Source organism: Perca flavescens, chromosome 15 (assembly GCF_004354835.1).
Source record: "Perca flavescens isolate YP-PL-M2 chromosome 15, PFLA_1.0, whole genome shotgun sequence".
NCBI classification, from domain to species: Eukaryota; Metazoa; Chordata; class Actinopteri; order Perciformes; family Percidae; genus Perca; species Perca flavescens.
The window spans coordinates 8,151,141-8,172,728 of NC_041345.1; the positions used below are offsets into that span (position 1 = coordinate 8,151,141).

The 21,588-nt window shown below is 40.0% G+C and overlaps 2 protein-coding genes across 3 annotated transcripts; one reads left to right on the forward strand and one right to left on the reverse strand.

Annotated features, from left to right (window-relative positions):
- Positions 1–1,111: 1,111 nt before the first annotated feature.
- On the reverse strand, positions 1,112–5,591 carry nudt9 (nudix (nucleoside diphosphate linked moiety X)-type motif 9). 2 transcript variants are annotated; one of them, XM_028599291.1, is made up of 9 exons: positions 5,371–5,591; positions 4,220–4,450; positions 3,551–3,802; positions 2,934–3,023; positions 2,500–2,586; positions 2,123–2,234; positions 1,771–1,917; positions 1,595–1,679; positions 1,112–1,396 (listed from the first exon to the last, which is right to left on the reverse strand). In XM_028599291.1, exons 2-9 carry the CDS (start codon positions 4,348–4,350, stop codon positions 1,251–1,253), a joined length of 1,050 nt encoding a protein of 349 aa, XP_028455092.1. In that variant the 5' UTR covers positions 4,351–4,450; positions 5,371–5,591; the 3' UTR covers positions 1,112–1,250. The 2 variants fall into 2 exon arrangements, with proteins under 2 accessions (XP_028455092.1, XP_028455091.1); XM_028599290.1 differs by having other exon boundaries at positions 3,551–3,838; positions 5,371–5,589.
- mapk3 (mitogen-activated protein kinase 3) lies at positions 5,194–21,290 on the forward strand. Its single transcript, XM_028599289.1, has 9 exons — positions 5,194–5,606; positions 7,056–7,238; positions 11,240–11,429; positions 14,594–14,710; positions 14,805–14,919; positions 15,282–15,410; positions 17,884–17,993; positions 18,907–19,035; positions 20,616–21,290. Exons 1-8 carry the CDS (start codon positions 5,398–5,400, stop codon positions 19,024–19,026), a joined length of 1,173 nt encoding a protein of 390 aa, XP_028455090.1. The 5' UTR covers positions 5,194–5,397; the 3' UTR covers positions 19,027–19,035; positions 20,616–21,290.
- Positions 21,291–21,588: the final 298 nt, after the last annotated feature.

Genomic DNA, 21,588 nt, shown 5'->3' on the forward strand with positions numbered 1-21,588 from the left:
CCTCACTAGTTTCATACAGAATATTCATATCATATTTAAATAAATGTGTTAATTAAAGACAAACATGTTTGTTGCAAAGATGTGGTTGTCTGTTGGCTGCCTTTTGATGACAGAAGCTTCCATGTGTTAGTGTTTGTATCATGAACGGATACACGCCATTTCATGTGTAATTCTCCATCCCAGCAGTAAGATGACACATACTGATGAGACCGTTTCGGAAAAGGCTGGCTGTTGAGTGTGAAGGATCAAGGATCAAACTTTATTCTTAATCGTCACATACAAGTAGCAAAATTCTATTACTGCATTTAACCCAGTATTAGGAGCAGTGGACAGCTATACATACAGCATCCGGGGAGCAACTTGGGGTTCAGTGTCTTGCTCAGGGACACTTTGACATGTGGCCAGAGGAGCCTGGGAATGATCTGCCAACCTCGCGGTTGAGGGGCAACCACTCTACCTCCGAGCCACAGCTTCCACCGTCGGTTACCGCTTGAAAACATGTTTGTCCCTATAGCTTTGGCCTGTCTGTGCTCAGCTTCAGTGTGGGGAGCTCCAGCACATCTTTATATTCTTTTCACATCCTAAGATCAAAGTCAGTCTTTTAGTTTTGATTGCCCCCATTATCACACTTAAATTAATGTAGTATATGTTATGTCAGAAGCTCATTGTGTGTTGTTCTTACATGATCATGCTGGGTTAATGTGATCCTTGTTAATGTTGAATAAATTTGCATAATTAGTGCCAATAGAAATAATGTGGTGTGTCAGCAGCATCTTGCATTTAACAGTCTCATGTTGAGCTTCTTCCAAGCAGTGAGTCAAAATAATTTTTTTTCCTCTCTTTTTTTCTCTTCTTTCATGTGACAAAAGTTGAACAGCAGCTCTAACATGGACTGAGCCATGTCCTCTGAGCAGACCACAGCAAAGCTTTCAACCTGCGAATTTCATTGAATTCATACATTCTGCTATATGAATCCAAAAGTGCAGTCACAATGTTGCTGTACATTGTATAATGGGCATAATATATATATATATATATATATATATATATATATATATATATATATATATATATATATATATATATATATATATATATATATATGGGGGCATATTAGGTTTTCAGTATTACAACTACAATAACTATGTTTAGATTTAGGTTAGGTGTCATGCATCCTTAGCACACGGAGAGCAACAAGGCTCTTAAGGTTTCCTTCATCGTCATGTCCAAGTAGAGTCGGTCGCCCTTGGTTACCAGTGAGCTTTTCTCTCTTTGGAAACTAGCTCCAGGAAATGGGAATGACTCGCATAGAGCAGGAAGGACGAGTCAACGTCAACCCACTGGACTTGTCCTGCGTCATCGCCAGCTTGGAGCGGCAGCTCGCTCACGCTGTTGCCTGCGGTAACCATAAAGATATGTCATGGCCCTACAGAAACCCGGTTTTGTTGCACCCGGAGAGAAAAATGTCTCTAGAACTATAACAAGTTTCTAAAAATACTTAGTGGATTTCTAAAGTGCAAACCTTTTTTCTTTCTGTTTTTAAAGTGACAATTGAAAAGGAAAAACCAAGAACTTTCTTTCTGCTTATTGATACCTGAGTCATCATGAAAGTTGACAGCCACCGTCTCCATCCAAGCATTGTCAGTGTTTCTAGGATCATCCACATAGCCTTTATAGACCTAAATAAGAAGAAAATATATTATGGTTTTCCTCATAGAAGCCTTTGTTGACTGGTTGTTGTTGTCTTGTGAGTGCGTGTCAATTACGGACCTGAAACCCTGTCGATTTGAAGAGTTTATTGATGCGTTCACTGATTTTTGCTCTCTCCGATGGCGGAATGGCCAGCGTGTTCAAGGCTTCTTCTGAGAACTCCCGCTGCAGCGTGAGAGAGACCTGCTCCCCTGGATCTACCATCCCCTACAAAACAAACACATGCACGCAAATAAACAAGTCCAAAGATCATGACATCTTACATACCCAAAACCACTCAAACCCCTCCATGTCTTGGCTTTGATTTATTTATTTGTGTTGGCCCTGAACATTCTTGAATAGCTGAGAGCATTATCATGGAAGCCACACCTATGTCAATAAAGCTTGAAAAAGAAATGTAGAAGCCACCAACCCCGGGAATGGCCCACTCCCCGCAGTCTTTCCTCTTGATGGACACAAATTGCAGAATAGGCAGCTTGGAGACTGAGTGATATATCTTTTCTCCTGTGGCATCTACTTTCCATCTGCCAAACAGTGACAATACATCAGGTGGTCAGACATTAATGAAAAGCTGCAAAAAAGTGTACTAGTTCTTTGGTAGTTGAGCAACTCCATCTTTTTGACAAGACGGATAACTGTTATGTTACGGTGATATGTTTTGGAAGAACCGTAAGTTATTCTCTGAGTTTTGCCCCGTTTAAATCATTCTTTATGTAACTAAATTGAGTAAGGAATTATGGTTGTTATGGCAAGTATCTTCATCCATGTGTAGAGTAAAGAAAAAGTTACCTGGTGACAATGGGATCTGCTGCGTGATTGGGTCCCCATCTTCCCAGCAAACCTCTACCAGTCACCCCTGTGCGTCCATGAGGATTTCTACACGAGTAAAAAGCAAATTTGCTAACATATTTATGGGCAGATAAGAATATTATACAAAACAGAAAACTCTTTAGTAAAGAGCACACATTGTAGACCTTCCAATTGAATACTTTAGCTCCTGCTATATGTGAAAGTAACATTAGGAAAGTGTTTGCCACCCGAAATGGATGAACTGGTTTACAAAGTCTTGTTACTGTGACTTTCTTTTGGAGTCTGCTCTCTACCCGTCAAGGCTTGAAAACTCACTGAATGTAGATGTGAACTAACTGCTTGTTTTGTGCAAAAAATACAATCCAACTGAGAGTTTAAGAACAAATATTTTGTGGTATTATTCGATAACTTACAGTGGCTTTCCCTCTTCTATTTTGTAGCTGCCGTCAAAGCTTGTCCTATCCACAGCCCCATCCACAGTGTTGAACTTTGGAGAGAAAGAGCTGCGAAACAAGCAATGGTCATCATATATAAACTTCAGCTGACCTTTGAAAACAAAGAGCAAGTATGACAATCAGAAAGTCTCTACATTTACAATTCATTCAATGTGCACTACAGGCCTAAGTCTATCTTAGAGCTGGGCAATATATTGATACTATATCGATATCGTGATATGAGACTAGCTATCGTCTTTGAATATTGTAATATGGCATAAGTGTCTTTTCCTGGTTTTAAAGACTGCATTACAGTAAAGTGATGTCATTTTCTGAACTTACCAGACTGTTGTAACTGTTCTATTATTTGCCTTTACCCACTTAGTCATTATATCTACATTACTGATGATTATTTATCAAAAATCTCATTGTGTAAATATTTTGTGAAAGCACCGATAGTCAACACTAGAATATCGTTGCGGGAATCGATATCGAGGTATTTGGTCAAAAATATTGTGATATTTGATTTTCTCCATATCGCCCAGCCCTAGTTTATCTAACTTGATGAACTTTAAATAACATAATGTGTTGCTCACCCAATATCAGGATCCGCCCATGCTGGCTTATTTAAAACTGAAGGGTCGGTGTAGCTGACTGGATTATACTGCGGCCAGTTCTGACTCCAGTCCACCTTGTCATCAGGCACGAGGAAGCGCTGGATTTTTGACCCTGGGTACTCGAGGCATCTGGACTTGACATGAGGCGCTGCTGAAGATGGCATTGTCTGGACACTAGTCGTGTAAAGGTTACAGAAACTGGTACTGATGGGTCTGGTGGTTTGACTGGTCCTGAAAGGGTGAGAAGATGAGCAGGAGATGGCAGGTCTGCGTGGGGAAGAAGTATGAGACATGGAAATCCGGTTAAGGCTACGCCTCACTCTACCTTCGCTGCAGCAGCATGGTCCCGGCGGCATGTCCCCACATTTCATATTAATATGGTAATAAATGGAAATAAAGCTTGACTATACTCGTAAGCAATGTTAATCATATACACAGATATAAAAACAGTTAGCTATAATGGTTATATATTCTGTAATATTTAATCATATCGCCTGGCAGTGATCAATGACAGATATAGCTACTGCAGCACATATGTCTAACGTTACTTTTGATTAAACTTAAAGCCGAAACTGTCCTGAAATGTAAAATAGTCACAGCTTCAAGTTAAAGTTTAATTTACTTTATAAGTAACGTTACTGTCCATACCTAACTCCAGGGGTGCAGACGGTGCATGGGAGTCCGAAAAGAGTAAGCGCTAGACGAATCTGGCCGATCCAGTGTCGCCGCAGGAGGAAATGTACCATTCCTTGAGACATCAATAGTAACAACCACAACATGCAGCACTAAGTAACCAGGAAGTGCACCGCCCATGATAGGCACCGCCCGACGCGGTGACGTCAGCAAAAGGGGTGTGGTTACAGCCGTCGCACTCGTTTCCTGGGTGATAAGAATCAAGGATTTTTTTGGTGAACTTGTTTTGCAAATAATAAATAAATAAATGGATAGATGGATTAAAACTGATCCCATATATGTTACATGTATAACGTATTACAGACTATTACGTCAAGAAATGCACTTCCACAAATATGAAAAATAAAGGACGTATGATTTCACAATGTAAATAATTTGTAAAAAGTTAAATACAAACTACCGTAGACATATCAAATGATAACAAATACCTATCTCAATATCTGTTATGGTGTAATGCTAATGACGCACAGGCCTTTTAGGTGAAAGTCCACAATTATAATAACGGGTTTCTCATACATGAATGTCTAAAATGTAAGGCTGTAATTAGTTGTATAATGGTATTCGTGGAAAACAGTTAAGTCCTTATACATGTAAACAAAAAAGTATAACATTACGTTAGTGGGTCGTATACAGGTGTGTAACGACAAAACAAATCGATAAAATGGCTTGATCATAAAGTATATTTTTCTTGACTGTCACAACCATGGACGCTCACAACAGGCAGCATGCAACATATTTCGGCACGCCCACTCGTGGCTGCTGTTGCATGTTTATTTTGCAGATTGCGCTTGTTTCGCTGTAACAATGGAGCGGAACAGGCGGCGCCTCTAGCCAACTGACGCGACTCCGCCCAAACAAGTCACCCCAGTAAGCATTTCTAACGCTCCTGTATTACCGTAGTTTTGCACGCGCATTTTACGCTCCGCGCTGAGACCGAGAGACCAAATCCGTGCTCGCGCACGAAATCCATTTACACTCCAGTAGTAGAGAGGGCCCTGATCCAGTCGCTTTGCTCCGTAAATTAAACAATCCGTTCGGTTAAAGCCGCGCACAAACGTTAAAAACGTACTGAAAGCGGCGGCGGTCCTTCGGCGAATCATACTGACCGAGCAGGAGCGGTTTGGAGAGGAAGAATGGCGGATTCGAGCAGCACCGCAGCGGTCGGGGCCGCAGGCTCCAACAGCGCTGCTGCTGCTGCCGGGGCGGCTGGCACGGTGGCGCAGGATGGAGCGCCCGCAGCTGCGGGTCCCAAGGCCGAGTCTGTTAAGGGCCAGATTTTTGATGTGGGCCCCCGCTACACGAACCTGTCCTACATCGGGGAGGGGGCGTACGGAATGGTTTGGTAAGTTGTGTTTGTCGTCTCTGTTGGGCCACCGTAGTGTTCAAGTCAAAAGTGCTAACGTTAGCTAACATAAGCTGTTTGTTAGCAAATACTGTTAGCCAGCTAACTCTAGCAATTGTATTCAACAAGCGTTGTCCATTAATTGAGAGTGCGGTGTCGATGTATGCGTTTTAAACTGCTGCCCAACATTCAGACGTTATAACCTGAAGGCAGCCCCTGTTATGTTTAGCAGGTTAGCTGACAAGCTACAGGCGTGGCTATTACAGGAAACATAATTGGGAGTGATTGCGCAGGACCTTTGCTATCAGGAGAAATCTTTTGCAGACTGCATTTGACCGCACATTTGAGGTGGTTATTGCTAAAGTCGTTTTATACGTCCTGCGGCATTAGTCTCACAACCACATTTATCTCTACTTGAATTCTGACTGATAAACATTGAGCCTGCAGCAAAACTGCTGCAGAGGATGCGAGTGGGAATTTGTCAGTTGTAGCGAGGCCTTTCCTCTTGTTATCGCTGTATGTGATCTACAACCCTGTGTGGACATGTTAAGCAACCCTGTTGCACTTGACATCAATGCCAAGTCATCGCAATCGAGGCTGAACTGTGAACAGGATCAGATGTGACAGCATTGCGTGTCAGTGCAAAGTGGATGGTAGCATGAGAGCAGTGCAACAACTCCATCTCAATAAGACACGCCGTGTAGATCACTGTCATTTTCAAACGGCGGTGTGTCAGCACAGTGTTATTTTGTTAGTGTCATCATGGGGATGTGATTCCACGGTGGCAGCATTTGGTGTTTGTAAACATTGTCAACACCCACTGGTTAGTACAGTGAAAGAAAACCAATTATAGTTTAATCCTGTAATTTATACCATCTTCAAAACTGCATGTTCATCATTGTCCAGGTGTACAGCTGTTTTTTCACAGCTGTGATTATTACTAATGTGTACATCCAGGGTGGTTTGTTCATGTCACAGTATTTCAGCCATTAAAGATGGTACAAAAGCATGTGAGCTTGCCCAGTTTATGCATGTGCATTTATGTGGTGCGTTGTGCAACAAGAAAACCGTCTTTCACCAATAGGGAAGATGTGATGTAACTATTGTTCCTGTTGAGGCTGAGTGTGTATACATGGATTTTTTTCAACACAAAGGGACAGTAAATTCAAGGGTCCCAGAAACGCAACCATTCACATCTCCTCTCAGCCTCCATGTACTCTACACCTACACCACACTGCACCTACACTCGGGCATACACCTACAGTACTTCACAACATATCGCAGCAAAAAGATGTGTCACGTGTGCATCCTGGCAGCGAGACAGTCTGCAACGCCCTTTTGGAGTTTAGTATTAGGCCAGTTACTGATAACGTCATTGTGTGTGTGTGAATTGTACAGTGTGTAATATGAGACCCTTTTTGTGCTTCTTTCCACATCCTCCCTATCCAGCTCTGCTATGGACAACGTGACGAGCCAGCGCGTAGCCATCAAGAAAATCAGCCCATTTGAGCACCAGACGTACTGCCAGCGCACACTGAGGGAAATCAAGATCCTGCTGCGTTTCCACCATGAGAATATCATCGGCATCAACGACATTCTCAGGGCACGACACCTTGACAACATGAGGGATGTGTATCCTTTAATGCTTACATGAAGGGTCTCGCTGCATTTGTATGCAGGCTGCTAATGCGAATGTTCCTTATTCCCTGAACTTAGATTGAACCAAATTATTATTATTATTATCATTATTATTAGAAAAAGTAGTTCAATCCTAAACTTTTGACAGTTTAAAGCATTATCTTTTTTTTTTAGTGCTGCTCCTACTATAAGTGTATCACTCAAAAGGTGCTAATTTAAACATCTGGTGATGTTGCATTCAAGAACCTGTAAGAAAACCGTGGACAGTAACTTTATTGCAAGAGCTTTGCATTTCCATTTTAAGTGTGTTGGAGAATGAGATTTCAGCTGTGACCACGCCAAACAAATAAACACGGAGATATTTATCCAGCTTTCAGTCACTATAATCTCGGGTTAACCAAGAGTTCAGGGTAATCGTTAATAAGGAGAAAAACTATGACCGTTATGTTTCTCATGGCCTTTATGGCTAGACAAGCTACTTTTTCAGCTAAATATTAATAGCAGTAAAATAGTTTTAAGGTGCTGGGTGTTACTGAGTTACTGTTTGTACAATTGTGATATTTGTTGTTTAATAGCATTGTCTAGAAGACGTTGGAACCAAAGTTAAAGCTGGCTTAGGCAGTTTTTGTTTTCCATCATTGGGCAAACATTACAAAATAACTTTTTAGCATATTGTAATTCAAGTGGACTGAGAGAAAACTAGACTTCTGCACCTCGTCTTGGCTCTGTTTTCAGTCTTTAAAAATCTAGCCCATGTCAAGGGACTTTGGCCAATCCGGTCATTTCAGAGAGAGAGCGTTCCTATTGGCTGTTCTACAAATGTAGCTGCGTGTGCACATACCTGAAGATGATGAAAGCCTTATTCAATGGCCGAAAATACTGCAGAGAAAGTTGCTATTCCAGCATTGGCAACAACTGCCTCACTGCAAAGCAACCCAAAAAAGAAGATTGACTTATCCAAAAAAGAGAGAGTCTGACAATTAACACAATATAACGTGCATCAATATCGGCAAAGCGTTTCAGAGATGCAGCTAAAAAGGTTGCCAATAGTTTAGCCTTCTGCTAACTGTAGCCAAAGGCTTTTGTCTAGATTTTGGTCTGATAAACGGTAAATTCTTTGAACAAACACAGCTGTCGAGGCTACAGTGGCCATGGTTTAATCTAAATTGTGTTGGAAAAACGATATGTGCCACTGTGACTATCACCTTCTGCAACCAGTTAGGCTCCGCCCACAAAACATGTCATTGCTGTTTACAAACCCAAAAGGTCTATTGGCACATATTTTATTCATAAAAATGAACGTAAATCACAGTATGTCACGGTATGCTTTTCAGGCCCACAAGTTTGCAAAGATAACAGGACAGTAATTCTCATAGAATTGTCGCCATATAATGGCATCAGGATCACAATCACAATTGGGACTGTCACTACCCGATGTGAGCCGAGTGCAGATGTAAGTTGCGCATGCTCAGATTTAAACGGTTTACGGCATAACGCCAAGGGATCCAGATCTGCCAAAAGTTTTAGCTATCTGCTATCTGCTATGATTGTTTGATTGCTAACGTTAGCTCAAAACACCATTCAAGTGACCGCTTTTGTTGTGTTTGATTGCTAACTTGTAGCTAGCTGTGAACGAACTTAGTTATGTAAGTCCATTTTTATTGTATTGACATTACAGAAGTCTCTCGTTAGCAGGTTCTTGTCGGCTACTTCCGCCTCTAATCTAGAACTGACATAGGGGATCATGCCGTGAACATGTGATTCCTTACGCTTAACAATCAATTACTGCTATGTAATGTGCCTATCTCATTATTATGTTGCTAACAGCAAAACAGATCTGCATGAAATCTGGTCTAGCCTACCGGCGTGGGGCTGGTGAGGAGGGGGAGCGTCATTGTCGCAAGTGACGCATGCACAACTCACATCTGCACTCGACTTCCATCGGGTAGTGACAGGGATGATTGAAATGAATGACTATTACTTCTACAAGTTTCTGTGTGAGGCATGGGCCCGTGCTGGCCTGGTGGGAGCGGCTTAGGACAGAGAGGGGAGAGCTGCAGGAGGGCGGCTGCATTTTTAAATTCTGGCAGTTGTTTTGCCTACCCCAGCTTTAGTGCGAAAGACATTTAAAGAAATGTAGATGACCTTATTCTACAGTTAAAAATATAGGAAATTCTCTGTAATGTCTATGCACAAATGTTGCTAATTACTTTACGAACATGTAATGTCAGCTTTACCAAGTCGAGCTGTTTATCTACCACCATCTAAAACTAATCAGTATCTTGACTAGTTTTGATTTAACATATCTGCTCTTATCATTTGCCCACATTATTCAGCCTCAGCCACAGTAGTGATTTGCAGAGCAGCTAGCAGTGGGCTGTAGGCACGGCCGGTCAGTGAGTTGCTGCTGCTACCCCGGCAGTTCCTCTGTGAAAAGCTGCTTTGTCCAGTTAAAACAGCGGAAAGGAAATGTGTGATGTCCTTTTTATTTTTATGTGTCTGGTTTTCTTGGTTGATCTCTTTAGTTGCTCCACTTCGTTGCTGACTTGGTGAATCCTAATCTGGGCAGATGTAACCAAATTCAGGGACGGCACCAACACCACTAAGTGGTTCTATTCTGTATGTAGATCAGCTGGTAGGAACATTGCCCTCTCGGGTCGCTTACATTAACAAGACAAAGAGTCAACAGCCATGCCAGTGGCTCTGTAAGGCTGTTAGGCACAGGGCTGCTTTGAGCAAAATTCTAACATAAGCATGCTTAAGTGCTTATGTTTAGTAGGTATGTTTACCATGGTATATCTTAGTTTAGTGTGATAGCCTGCTCACATTCGAATTGGCTCTAAACATAAAGTACAGCTGAGGCTGATGGGAATGTTATTAGTTAGTTTTGTAGGTTTTTGGTCAGAAATCAAAGTACTGGACGGATTGAAATGTTGACCTGATAGTGATGCGAGAAGTAAATCGGGAATACCAAAGTTATTAAACTAAAGTCATTTATCCTCTAGGAACCATGAATGTTTTTGTACAAGTTCATCTAATAGTTTTTGAGATATTTCAGTCTGGACCAAAGTGGTGGACTCACTGACTGACCGACGTTGCCATTCCTCGAGCTACTCAAAAAAATGGAATGCTCTAATAATATGGCAAAAGTCAGCCGAAGGACATTTCTTACTATTCTTGCTAATGTTTTAGACTCCTCTGGACTACTGGGCCCCTTGTGACTGTGTGCCAGATGTGTTCATAGATAGAATATAGAATATCTCAAATGACACACTAGCCCATAGTTGCTGTGTTGGTAAATGTTGGTCATGTATTATTTGAGGAACAGAATTATTGCACCACTATTATTGTGCCTATTTGACCAACCTGACTAAAGTTTAGCCTCAGTTTTCTATACAAGATATACTGTAATAGAAAACATGACAGAGAAGTTATTGTGCCCAGAACCTGAAGGCCGAAACAAATATAGGTTTTCACAAGGCAAATGTAATATCAAGTATGGTTCAGCCACTCTTGGTTTGATTTGATTCAACTTATGTTGTTGAATAATTTAGGACACACTCAAAATCACTTTCAGAGTAGTCTTTATGTTTCTCCCAGTGTTTCCTCTGTTGATTTGGCCGTGGCGGCCCCCTACGGCAACATTTCTGCCCCCCACAATATCAGAAATAGGGCTGCATTGTTAGAGTGCATGTCGGAGAACGTTTGTATTTTAGGTGCATTATTTACATGCTGAAGTAGTTACACTGCATTAAGATAATGTAATTAATGGTGGGTTTATTGTTATTTGCTACAGATTGCTTAGCCTATATGTCAAGCTCAAAGTTGGCCTATATAGTGACTAAAAAAATACTAAAATAATGCCTCATTGTGTGTGTGAACAAATAGTGTCAGTTCCGTTTCAAAAAAAAATCCTAAAGGAAACCCTGTCTCCCGGTGTCAGTGGATACTGTCGGCCCTCTTTGTTGTCCTCCTTGACCCGTGCGTCCTCCCAGCTACATCGTGCAGACTCTGATGGAGACGGACCTGTACAAGCTGCTGAAGACCCAGAGGCTGAGCAACGACCACGTCTGCTATTTCCTCTACCAGATCCTGCGAGGCCTCAAGTACATTCACTCGGCCAACGTGTTGCACCGTGACCTCAAGCCCTCCAACCTGCTCATCAACACCACCTGCGACCTCAAGGTCAGCTCACACACACACACACACACACACACACACACACACACACACACACACACACACACACACACACACACACACACACACTATCGCTGCACGATACGAGGAAAAATATCTAATTGCGATTATTTTGACTGATATTGCATTTGTGATATTCTATTTTTAAAAATTGCTAGGATCTGTACCAAACAAAGATTTTCTTTTAGTTTGTAGGATATGATTTGTAGGCCGATACGTATCTGCAGCACCACAATACTTTGCATTAATATGTTGTAAATCTAGTATCGGTGTAACATTCCCTGTGATTCAAAGTTCAAACATGGTAACTGGTTCATTTTTGAGAGACAAAAGTTAAAAAGAGGATTTTAACACAAGAACCATTATGTTTATTTAAATATTGGTAACAGTTGCAAGTTACAGCTCTCAAAAAGATTGATGGGAAAAAAAAAAAAAAAAGAATCTCAAGAATGTTGGCTATGGGTGATGGATTGACCTGAGCCCTAATAATAACTTTATTAATAATAACTTTATTTACAGACTAAAGGTCCAAATATAAAAGTACACACAACATACCACAGACAGAAGGGTACACCCAAACACAAAAAACATACAGACACACTGTCCATCACATAGTACACAGAGGGAACATACATACATACATACATACATACATACATACATACATACATACATACATACATACATACATACATACACAGACACAAAGATAGTTATACACAATACTTAGAACATATGCAAATGCGTATGCCAGTGTTTCCAGAGTTTGGAAGTAAATCTGGTATCACTAAGTGCAGGGTTAGTTAAGGCAGTTAAAATTGTATTCTTTGACTCTGTTAATCGGCACCTAAATTTGTACATAAAATTCCTCAGCACAGCATGGAAGATGGGAACATTACTCGTCACAAACAAATGACTAGCACTGGTCCATCTTGGATACTTCAACAAAATTCTAAATGCATCATTGTATGCTACCTTTATCTTATTTATCTTTGCTTTACTATAGCTGCACCATAGGTGAGCTGTATAAAGTGGTGTACAGTATGCTCTAAAAAGAGACGTTTTAACTTCTTCAGTACACATATGAAATTTACGTGCCAACATATTTGCCTGTCCATATAATTTACAACACTGGCGCTGTATGTCCTCATCATCACAAAAATCATCCCTAATAATGTGGCCCAAATATTTTGTTTTAGTAACTACATTTAGCTCTTGCCCTGTCAAATAAAAAGACGGAAAGCATAGCTTCCCGTCCTCCTTAGTTCTGACAATCATTACAACACTCTTTTTTTGCATTGAATTTGATGTCATACTGTAGTCCATAGTTTGAACAGACACTAAGCAATTGTTGTAGGCCAGCACTATAAGGAGACATAACAATTAAATCATCTGCATACATCAGATGATCAATACGCCTATCTCCCACCATACAACCAGTTTTACACACTTCTAATGTCCTAGAAAGATCATCCATATACAAATTAAAAAGAACAGGCGACAATATTCCACCTTGTCTAACCCCGTTGGTAATTGGGAAAGGATCTGATGTAATCTTGCGCCATCTAGCTTGCATTGTTTGATGGGAGTACCAATAATGCAAGATACGTATTAGGTACGGAGGGACCCCTCGCTCTCGTAATTTAATAAACAATTTACCGTGATTAACACGGTCAAAAGCTTTGGATGCATCAAGGAAACATAAAAACATTGTTGATCCATGGCTTTTGTACATTTCATTTGCATAAAAAAAAAAGAAAAATACCACAACTCCTTGTTTATGCCAACGGCTAGTAATGAGGCTAACTTGCTTGCCATGGCTCTTACTGTGCAACGAACGGTTGAATTTCAAAATATAATACTAATATTGGTATTTGCAGATACTTATTTGCAGATATTACATTACTCACAGTTGGATTGTGATACAGTGTGTGTTTGTTATTTAAGCAACTAAGTAGCCAAACGTGAAATACTTCTGGAGTGTATTAATGAGGATCTAAACTATCTAAATTACTAACATGTATTGGCCAGTTAGGTGTCCGTACATTTTAACCATCTAAATGCATTTTCCTTACCACAATAGCTGCAGAATGTTCAATGTGTAAGGGGCGTGGCCCTGGCAACCCTATAGTATTGTTGCTTCTTTCTCCACCTCTACAGTGATGAATACTCATATTTCCAAACTGAATAACTTGTAATATGTAGTTGATCAATGTATTTGGGATGACTGAAAGATACAGAATAATTTACATCCACTGCTTTTTTAATACATGGGAAAATGTATCTACAGAATGTTAACTAAATGGAACTGCTTGATGCCCAATTAATTCACTGGGGGTTGCTATAATGGATTCTGGGAAATACAAGTTAGAAGAAAAGCGCCTTTTTAAGCATCATACGATAATGACGTACAACTATTAAAAGGCCCTAAGAGCTGTGAACATCCATCCAAAATTTATTTTCCTTCAGAGTCATGGCTGCTCAGTTTGTTCCATCAGAGACCAATTCGACTCTTTCGACATTTTGTTTCTGCAGTGATTTGTCAGTGTTCAAAAACCTAAAACAAGCTACTAAAAACGTATCGCTATGAGCCATCGGGTTCTCTTTGCCTTGTTGTTCAGCTTCGGAAAACACTTGTGAACTCTCAGCAGCCAACCATCAATCCCTGGATTAGTTGATCATGTGGGAGGAGTGAAGAACAAAGGCAGCACGTGTTGCAGCTGCTTTGTGATACAGTCCTCTCCCTTATTATGCTTATACAGCTATACGTTACATCTGTGACTTTATTCCTATGATATGATATATATATATATATATATTCTAAGTATTGTGTATAACTATCTTTGTGTCTGTGTGTGTATGTATGTATGTTTTGTATGTTCCCTCTGTGTACTATGTGATGGACAGTGTGTCTGTATGTTTTTTGTGTTTGGGTGTACCCTTCTGTCTGTGGTATGTTGTGTGTACTTTTTATATATATATATATATATATATATATATATATATATATATATATATATATATATATATATATATATATATATATATATATATATATATATATATATATATAAATACAAACAACTTTCGATTTGGGGTGTGGGGCTTAACCGGTATAAATATGAAGTCTCTGACCGTGTTCTCCTCAGATCTGTGACTTTGGCCTGGCACGGATAGCCGACCCCGAGCACGACCACACAGGTTTCTTGACCGAGTATGTGGCCACGCGTTGGTACAGGGCTCCAGAAATCATGCTCAACTCAAAGGTAGGTCTGTGAGGAACTGGTGTGGATTCTGTATTGGACTGGAAAGCTTCTTAGTTTGTTGACTATATGTACTGTGTGTGCGTTTGTGTCCCAGGGCTACTCCAAGTCCATTGACATCTGGTCAGTGGGCTGCATCCTGGCTGAGATGTTGTCCAACAGGCCTATCTTCCCCGGGAAACACTACTTGGACCAGCTCAACCACATACTGGGTGAGTTTTCCCTCATTTGAAGCACCGAGGACGTTCATCAACTATTTTTATTTGCAGGACTTTCGCGTTTGCATCCACTCTGATTTCTTCTTTGTTTGCCCAGCTATGCTTTAAATTACAACCAATTCAAACAGCGTGTACATATAATCTTTTCAGTATTCTTTACTTAAGTAACTCAACGTTTTGAAAAGTAAAATTCACAGTTTCAAGTAACTAAAGTGAGATGTGATTGAGCTGAAAATGTGGCGCGCAACCTTTGTTTCGATGGCATTCAAGAAGGTTTTCACCAGATTAACAGCCACGTCTTCACCATCAGTTGAGTAGCCATATTGAAATATGTCCCTCACTCTTACTGTGTGTAGGCGTCCTTGGCTCTCCTTCTCAAGATGATCTGAACTGCATTATCAACATGAAGGCAAGGAACTACCTGCAGTCCCTGCCTCATAAACCCAGGATCCCCTGGGAGAGTCTCTACAAGGCGGACTCAAAAGGTATGGCAACGCACAGCATTATTCATTTGTAAACCTGGAATGTAAGGGGAGAAATTAAGAAGTATATATTTCAAATGAAAAATTTAAAACAACCTTTGTATGGCCCATAGTTAGCAGCAGATGCTGCTGTGTAGTTAACGCTAACTCACATACTGGTGGCTGTGAAAATAAACTCGCAGGTCAGAGGACTGTGCTGGTTCTTTACTAACTGTTATGATCAGTGTGACAAGATGGAGCAACAAATAGGGCTGCACAATATATCGTTTTATCGTTACCGCGATATCATCCGCCGCAATAAACACTCAGAGATATTTTGAGTTAGTTGAACGAGAATATCAGCAGAAAACTGCACTTTAAAATGTAACTTTGGTTCTTTTTTTAGTGCTGCCTTTTTATATTCCATTCAATATTTAATTTGTTCTGTTCATTAAAAGAATGTTGGAAATTATTTCCTTTTCATTTGTTTTAAATTCAATAAGCAGTTTGTTGTATTTTAGCAGAATACTGAAAGCAGCAGAACTGAGTACACTTCAATATATTTATCGCAAGTAATGTTATCGTGATATTCAAAAAAGACTTTGCATATTTTCCTCGTACAGTGCAGCCCTAGCAACAAAGTGTTTATGGTCTCCTGTAACTGACGCTGAAACGCCACATCCTACCTCCTATAAACCTGAAGAACAATTATCTAACAGGCTTTTAATAATCCTTTTGTCGGATTATCTGTACACAGCCGTTTGTTGCACGAGCTAATGTTTACATTCACAATAAGCGTGAAGGAGAAAGTAAAGTTCAGAGCTTCAAACAAGAACATCCAGTGAAGTAATATAATATCACATTGTAAAATTGTCCTAGCATTAATATATATTCAAAATCTATTAAAATTATTTCAACACAGTATGGTTATTTAGCTTTGTGTGACAGTGAAAAATCAATTCTATACAGTGAATGAAAATAAGTCAATCATTTTGAAAATACTGTGTGCACATGACAATATTAGATTGTGAATGATAAAAATGTCTCCACGATCTGCCTTGACAGAGAGATTGTTGGTATCGTGCTACAGTACGCATCACTTGTAGTTCTATCTACGGCTCCAGAATTTCCCGTGCATAGAGCGGCGCAATGCTAGCTGCGAGCTAACAACGACAACGGTGCTCCCACTGGCTAACTGATCTCTGCCGCCATGCACGGCGCGCTACCCAAGTCAGGCTTCTGTGGGAGATCAGTGCTTTGGCCGGTTACACGCTGGCTGCGTGGCGTGAGCGTGTCAGCTGCGTGGCGTCTCCGTTTATATTTCGGCTCCCCATGTTAACAGGTTAGAGCTTACACACTGCCTGCTAGAAATAAAACCGACGCCTATTTTTCACGCGACACACAAGCGTGTTGAGGCGTTTCCAGGCAAAATAGAATAGGAAAAGATGTTTATATGTCATTTAGACACAAATGCATATTGATAAATGACCTGTTGATGTTTGAAAGTCTCTAGGTTTTGATAAAAATCCAGATATAAATGTAATTTAAAAAAATATTGATTTTCTAATATTTCACAGGTCCTATCAATACAGAACTAAATATTTTGTAGCCTATTTTGCCATCAATACTGCCGACGTTGTCTTTGCTGTAATGAAATCCGTATATATTTATGTTTTAACATGGTATTTTATTTTATCAATGGGAAACATACATGTCCAGACAAGGCTAGCAGCAGCAGCACCGCATCAGACACGTTTCTGGTGTGTGAAGACATAGAAAAATCCACGCAGCCGCCCCGCAACAGAAACGCCACGCTCACACCACGCAGGCAGTGTGTAACCGGCCTTATACGCAAGCTCGTGCTGCTGACGAGCGGATGTGGAAGGGAGGGGGGGACAGACGCTAACAGCTACAGTGCAAACAGCATTAGTTAGCTCCATGTTTAACTCACACCTGCTATCTTTGTTTTTTTTCCCCACATAAATCTTTTATTGACATTAAATTCACAGATGAAACAACAAACTCAGTAACACTAGCAAATGAAACGAAAGAAAATCGCCTTGGGGATTGCTTTCACATTTCACAACCTTGGAGTGTAATGTTTCTGTTAACTATTGTTCTAGTCCAGTGTCTGTATTTTTCCCATTTTCTGTCCAGTTGTGCTTCTTGTAGTCTCAGTTTGTCTGTCAGTCTTTCCATTGAAAAGATTTCTTCCACAATTTTTGGCCATCGGTTCTTCCTTAGTGGTGTTTCCTTACCCCGGTTCCTAGTGAGCGCTTTCTTGACAGCTACTAGCAGTATTTTGATCACTAGCAATACTATTTTCTTCAGGGAATTTACATAGATAAAGCACCAAACAACTTTTAGGGACCTTATACCTTAGTATTCATCTTTGGTTGTTTTTATTGTCAGTCCAATAAACATTTTGACAGTGAAATAAAAATGATCACAACTGAACAAACTGAACTAACTGGAGCTCTTGATGAATCTAACGCAGCTCTGGACCTGCTGGGACGCATGTTGACCTTTAACCCCGTGAAGCGCATCAGCGTTGAGGAGGCCCTGGCTCATCCTTACCTGGAGCAGTACTACGATCCCACAGATGAGGTACGCACAGATGGAGCCATCAATTCAGGCCCATTTCTGAATCAATCCACTATTGCTGCAGCACAAGGCAATCGGTGAAAATAACCTGTTGATTTGAAACAAAACTTGCAAGATGGAGGAATGTTACTCTTTCTTGCCCTTTTATAAGGGCTTAAGATTTAAGTTGTAAAAACAGTGCCTTCTCAGTCTTATCCGTATTTAAACTACTCCACAGCGCAATCTGCACCAACTGAGCAAATACAAGTCAGCCAAGTTTTGAGATTTGCACAAATGTTGGAGGCAGAAGGGTCTATTCATTCAAACATGTTTGTCATTGTTTTCAACCATGAGCCAAGATTTATATGTGAGCCTTTTCCTGCTTTGTTTTCCCGAAAAGCCTCTTAGCTGTTTGGAATGCAGTTAGTATTAAGTTTGCTCTATGGTTTGGCCTGGAGGAGAGGGGGGGGGGGGTGTAAAGAATGCAAACACATCTCAGGTTACGTCAGCATAGACTGAATCCTAGTACCGTTTGGTAGAAATCTAAATGTTGGATTTCTTCACTGGTTTTTCCAGTTTCATAGCCTTTAAGTTGCTTTACAAAATTACAGCTTCTATTAAATTTAATTTATAACTGTGTTTTTACTTTTTTTATTGTTAGTGTCCTGATCACAATTTCAACGTTTTACTGCACTGTTGAGGTTGCATAAAGCCTCTCCAGCTTTGGCAGCAGCAGTTTCAGAGTCTAACTTTTATATAAGCTGCAGCTGCCTCTTTTTAAGTTTAATAACTGTGCAGCTTGTTGCAACATTGCACTTCTCAATTTTACCACCAAGACTTATTTTTAAAGCTAGGTTTTAAGGGCATAGCTCTCCAGCTTGAGTTGAAAGTTTGTACAATGTGTGGGTGTTATTTAAAAAATATATTTTGTGTGTAGCCGGTAGCAGAGGAGCCCTTCACTTTCTCCATGGAACTGGATGACCTTCCTAAGGAAAAGCTGAAGGAACTGATCTATGCGGAAACTGCTCGTTTCCAGGAAACCTACCAGGGCTCCTGAGACGCACAGGTACGTGGAAAAGGCCGGTTACCTCGCAGCCAAACGCACATAGTCGCAGCAGTCCAAGATTCTGCTGATATAGGTCAAGAAATGAATACCTGAAATATATTTTAGAAGATATTTCTTTCCAGCTATACCTTGATATACACCATAAGCGCTTCACCTAATGATGCAGCTACAAATCAAGCCAGTTCTTTTGGTCATAAGTCTGAACCGGTTCATCCGAATGATAAAAAGCTAAATGATGTCTTTCTTGGCCTGTGCGTGAATCATACAGTATTTGAGGGTGACGGTTGGTGGCGTATTCAAGCATGCCTTGTAGTGACTGAAACACACCGGAGAGGTTGAAAAGAGATTGATGCAAATGAGCGTGTTCTGTTAAAAGAGAATTGCAACATCAGTCAAAAAATTAACCACTTAAAAAAGTCTTCAGAACTGCAAGAGCTCTGAAGAGACTTTGTTGTGATTCGAGACCACAAGATGGCATTCATGCATTTATTCAAACGCATCCAAAACCTCAACTGTTCGAAACATGGAACTGCCATGTCCCTCAATTATTCTGACTTAAATTTATGTAAAGGGCAAGTTGCCCAGCAGGTTCATCACAAATATTTCATTTGGAATGTTTGCCAGTCACTGGCGTTTTTATTATAAAGACAAATCCTCTGAAACAGAGTTGATATTGTCCGGTCTGAATGTCCTGCTGATATCAGAGCGTTTAGTATTCATCATCTATGCTTTATATCCAGGTGGAGGGAATTGATGTGAGAAAAGGACTTTAGAAATGTAAAACGTGAGGAGACATAGCTAAATATGATTTTAAAAAGGACTTTTACTGTTATTCCAGTTAGTGTTTGTCAAGAGGATGTCTGCTTTGAATGCATTTCCATTCAATTAAATGGACATATTAAGATTTATTTGACATAATTATGAAAGAAATTTAAGATTTACATTTTATTTCAAATACTAAGGTAATGTTTGCAGGACCATCTCAGAAACCTCAACATGAAATTAAAGGGAAAATTGAAGACAACGTGGGGTTTTAAATTTCACCTAGGGGTGGGCGATATGGAGAAAATCCGATATCACGATATTTTTGACCAAATACGATATCGATGCCGCAACAAAATTTGTAGTGTTGACTATTGGTGCTTTCACAAAAATATTTACACAATGAGACTTTCAAATAAATAATCATCAGTAATGTAGATATAATGACTAAGTGGTAAAGGCAAATAATAGAACAGTTACAACAGTCTGGTGAGTTCAGAAAATGACATCACTTTACTGTAATGTAGTCTTTAAAACCAGGAAAAGACAACACGTATGCCATGATTACGATATCCAAAATCTAAGATGATATCTAGTCTCATATCACTATATCGATATATTGCCCAGCTCTAATTTCACCATTATTAGTTCTGCTACCTCATATCTTAGCACATGGTGAGTGGGTGAGTGGGTGAGTCAGATCCTACAGAGAGTAACAGAAGTTAGAATGAGACTTAATATTCATTAATTCAAAGTGGCCCTATTGCATTTCCTTTACTTTTCTTTTTTTTTTTTTTTTTTTTTTTTTTTTTTTTTAGCCCTAAAGAGTGACAAAGCCACACCGAGGCTTGGAACAAGAAGACCCCAACGACATGCTAAAACAAAACGAAAAATGCATCTTCAAGAAACCGACAAAAAGAGAAAACAAGAAATGAACATTTAACTGCTTATCTTTCTATTTCTACTGCAGGAGAGCTAAGTTTCACTTTTTTTCTGTGGTGGGGTGGGATGGGGTGGTAGGGTCTGTCGTACTCATGCTGTTTCAGTTTCAACCCTGTTGGACTCCCCATCCTCTCGCCTCCCATTTAGTTTTCCCGTTAAAGGTCCTGCCTCATCCCGTCCCATTTACAGTAACTCACTGTGTCTCGCCTGTCCTGATCAAACCCCTTTTCTGCCTCTCTCCTGCAGCTGTTGCTGGAGCTCTCTCTGTTGCTTCCTCTCATATAAACTACTGTATTAACCAACACCATAACTCTCTTGTCTTGCACCATGTAAATTACAACCTGGAAAAAATTGAGAGCTAAAAGAACGGGGATGCTAATCTGGTGTATGTGTGTGTATATATACAAAAATATAAAAGCTTGTGCTCGTCTCAGTTTTTGTTTGTACACCGTTGTTCAAGTGTTTTCGGATCAGTCGTATCTGTATGTTTTGGGGTTTGTATTTGCTAGTCCTTTTTTTTTTTTTTTTTTTTTTTTTTTTTTTTTTTTTTTTTTTTTTTTGAACACTTGATTTTGAGACAAACATTCAATGTTTTTAGTGGCATGTTGACAGGTGTATAGATACAAGTTTTTTTGTCGTCGCTTTTTTTTTTTTTTTTTTTTTCTTTTCAAAAAACAACAAAAAACTGTATGATGTTCATATGAATGCATGCGTTCCTGAAATTAACCAAAGTGGCAGAGAGATGCAGGAAACTTGGCGGAGGAGCAACTAAGTAATATCTATAATCGTTTTGAATTGTACCTTAAACCTATTTCTTGACCTGTAACTTGTACCAAGGACAGACAAACT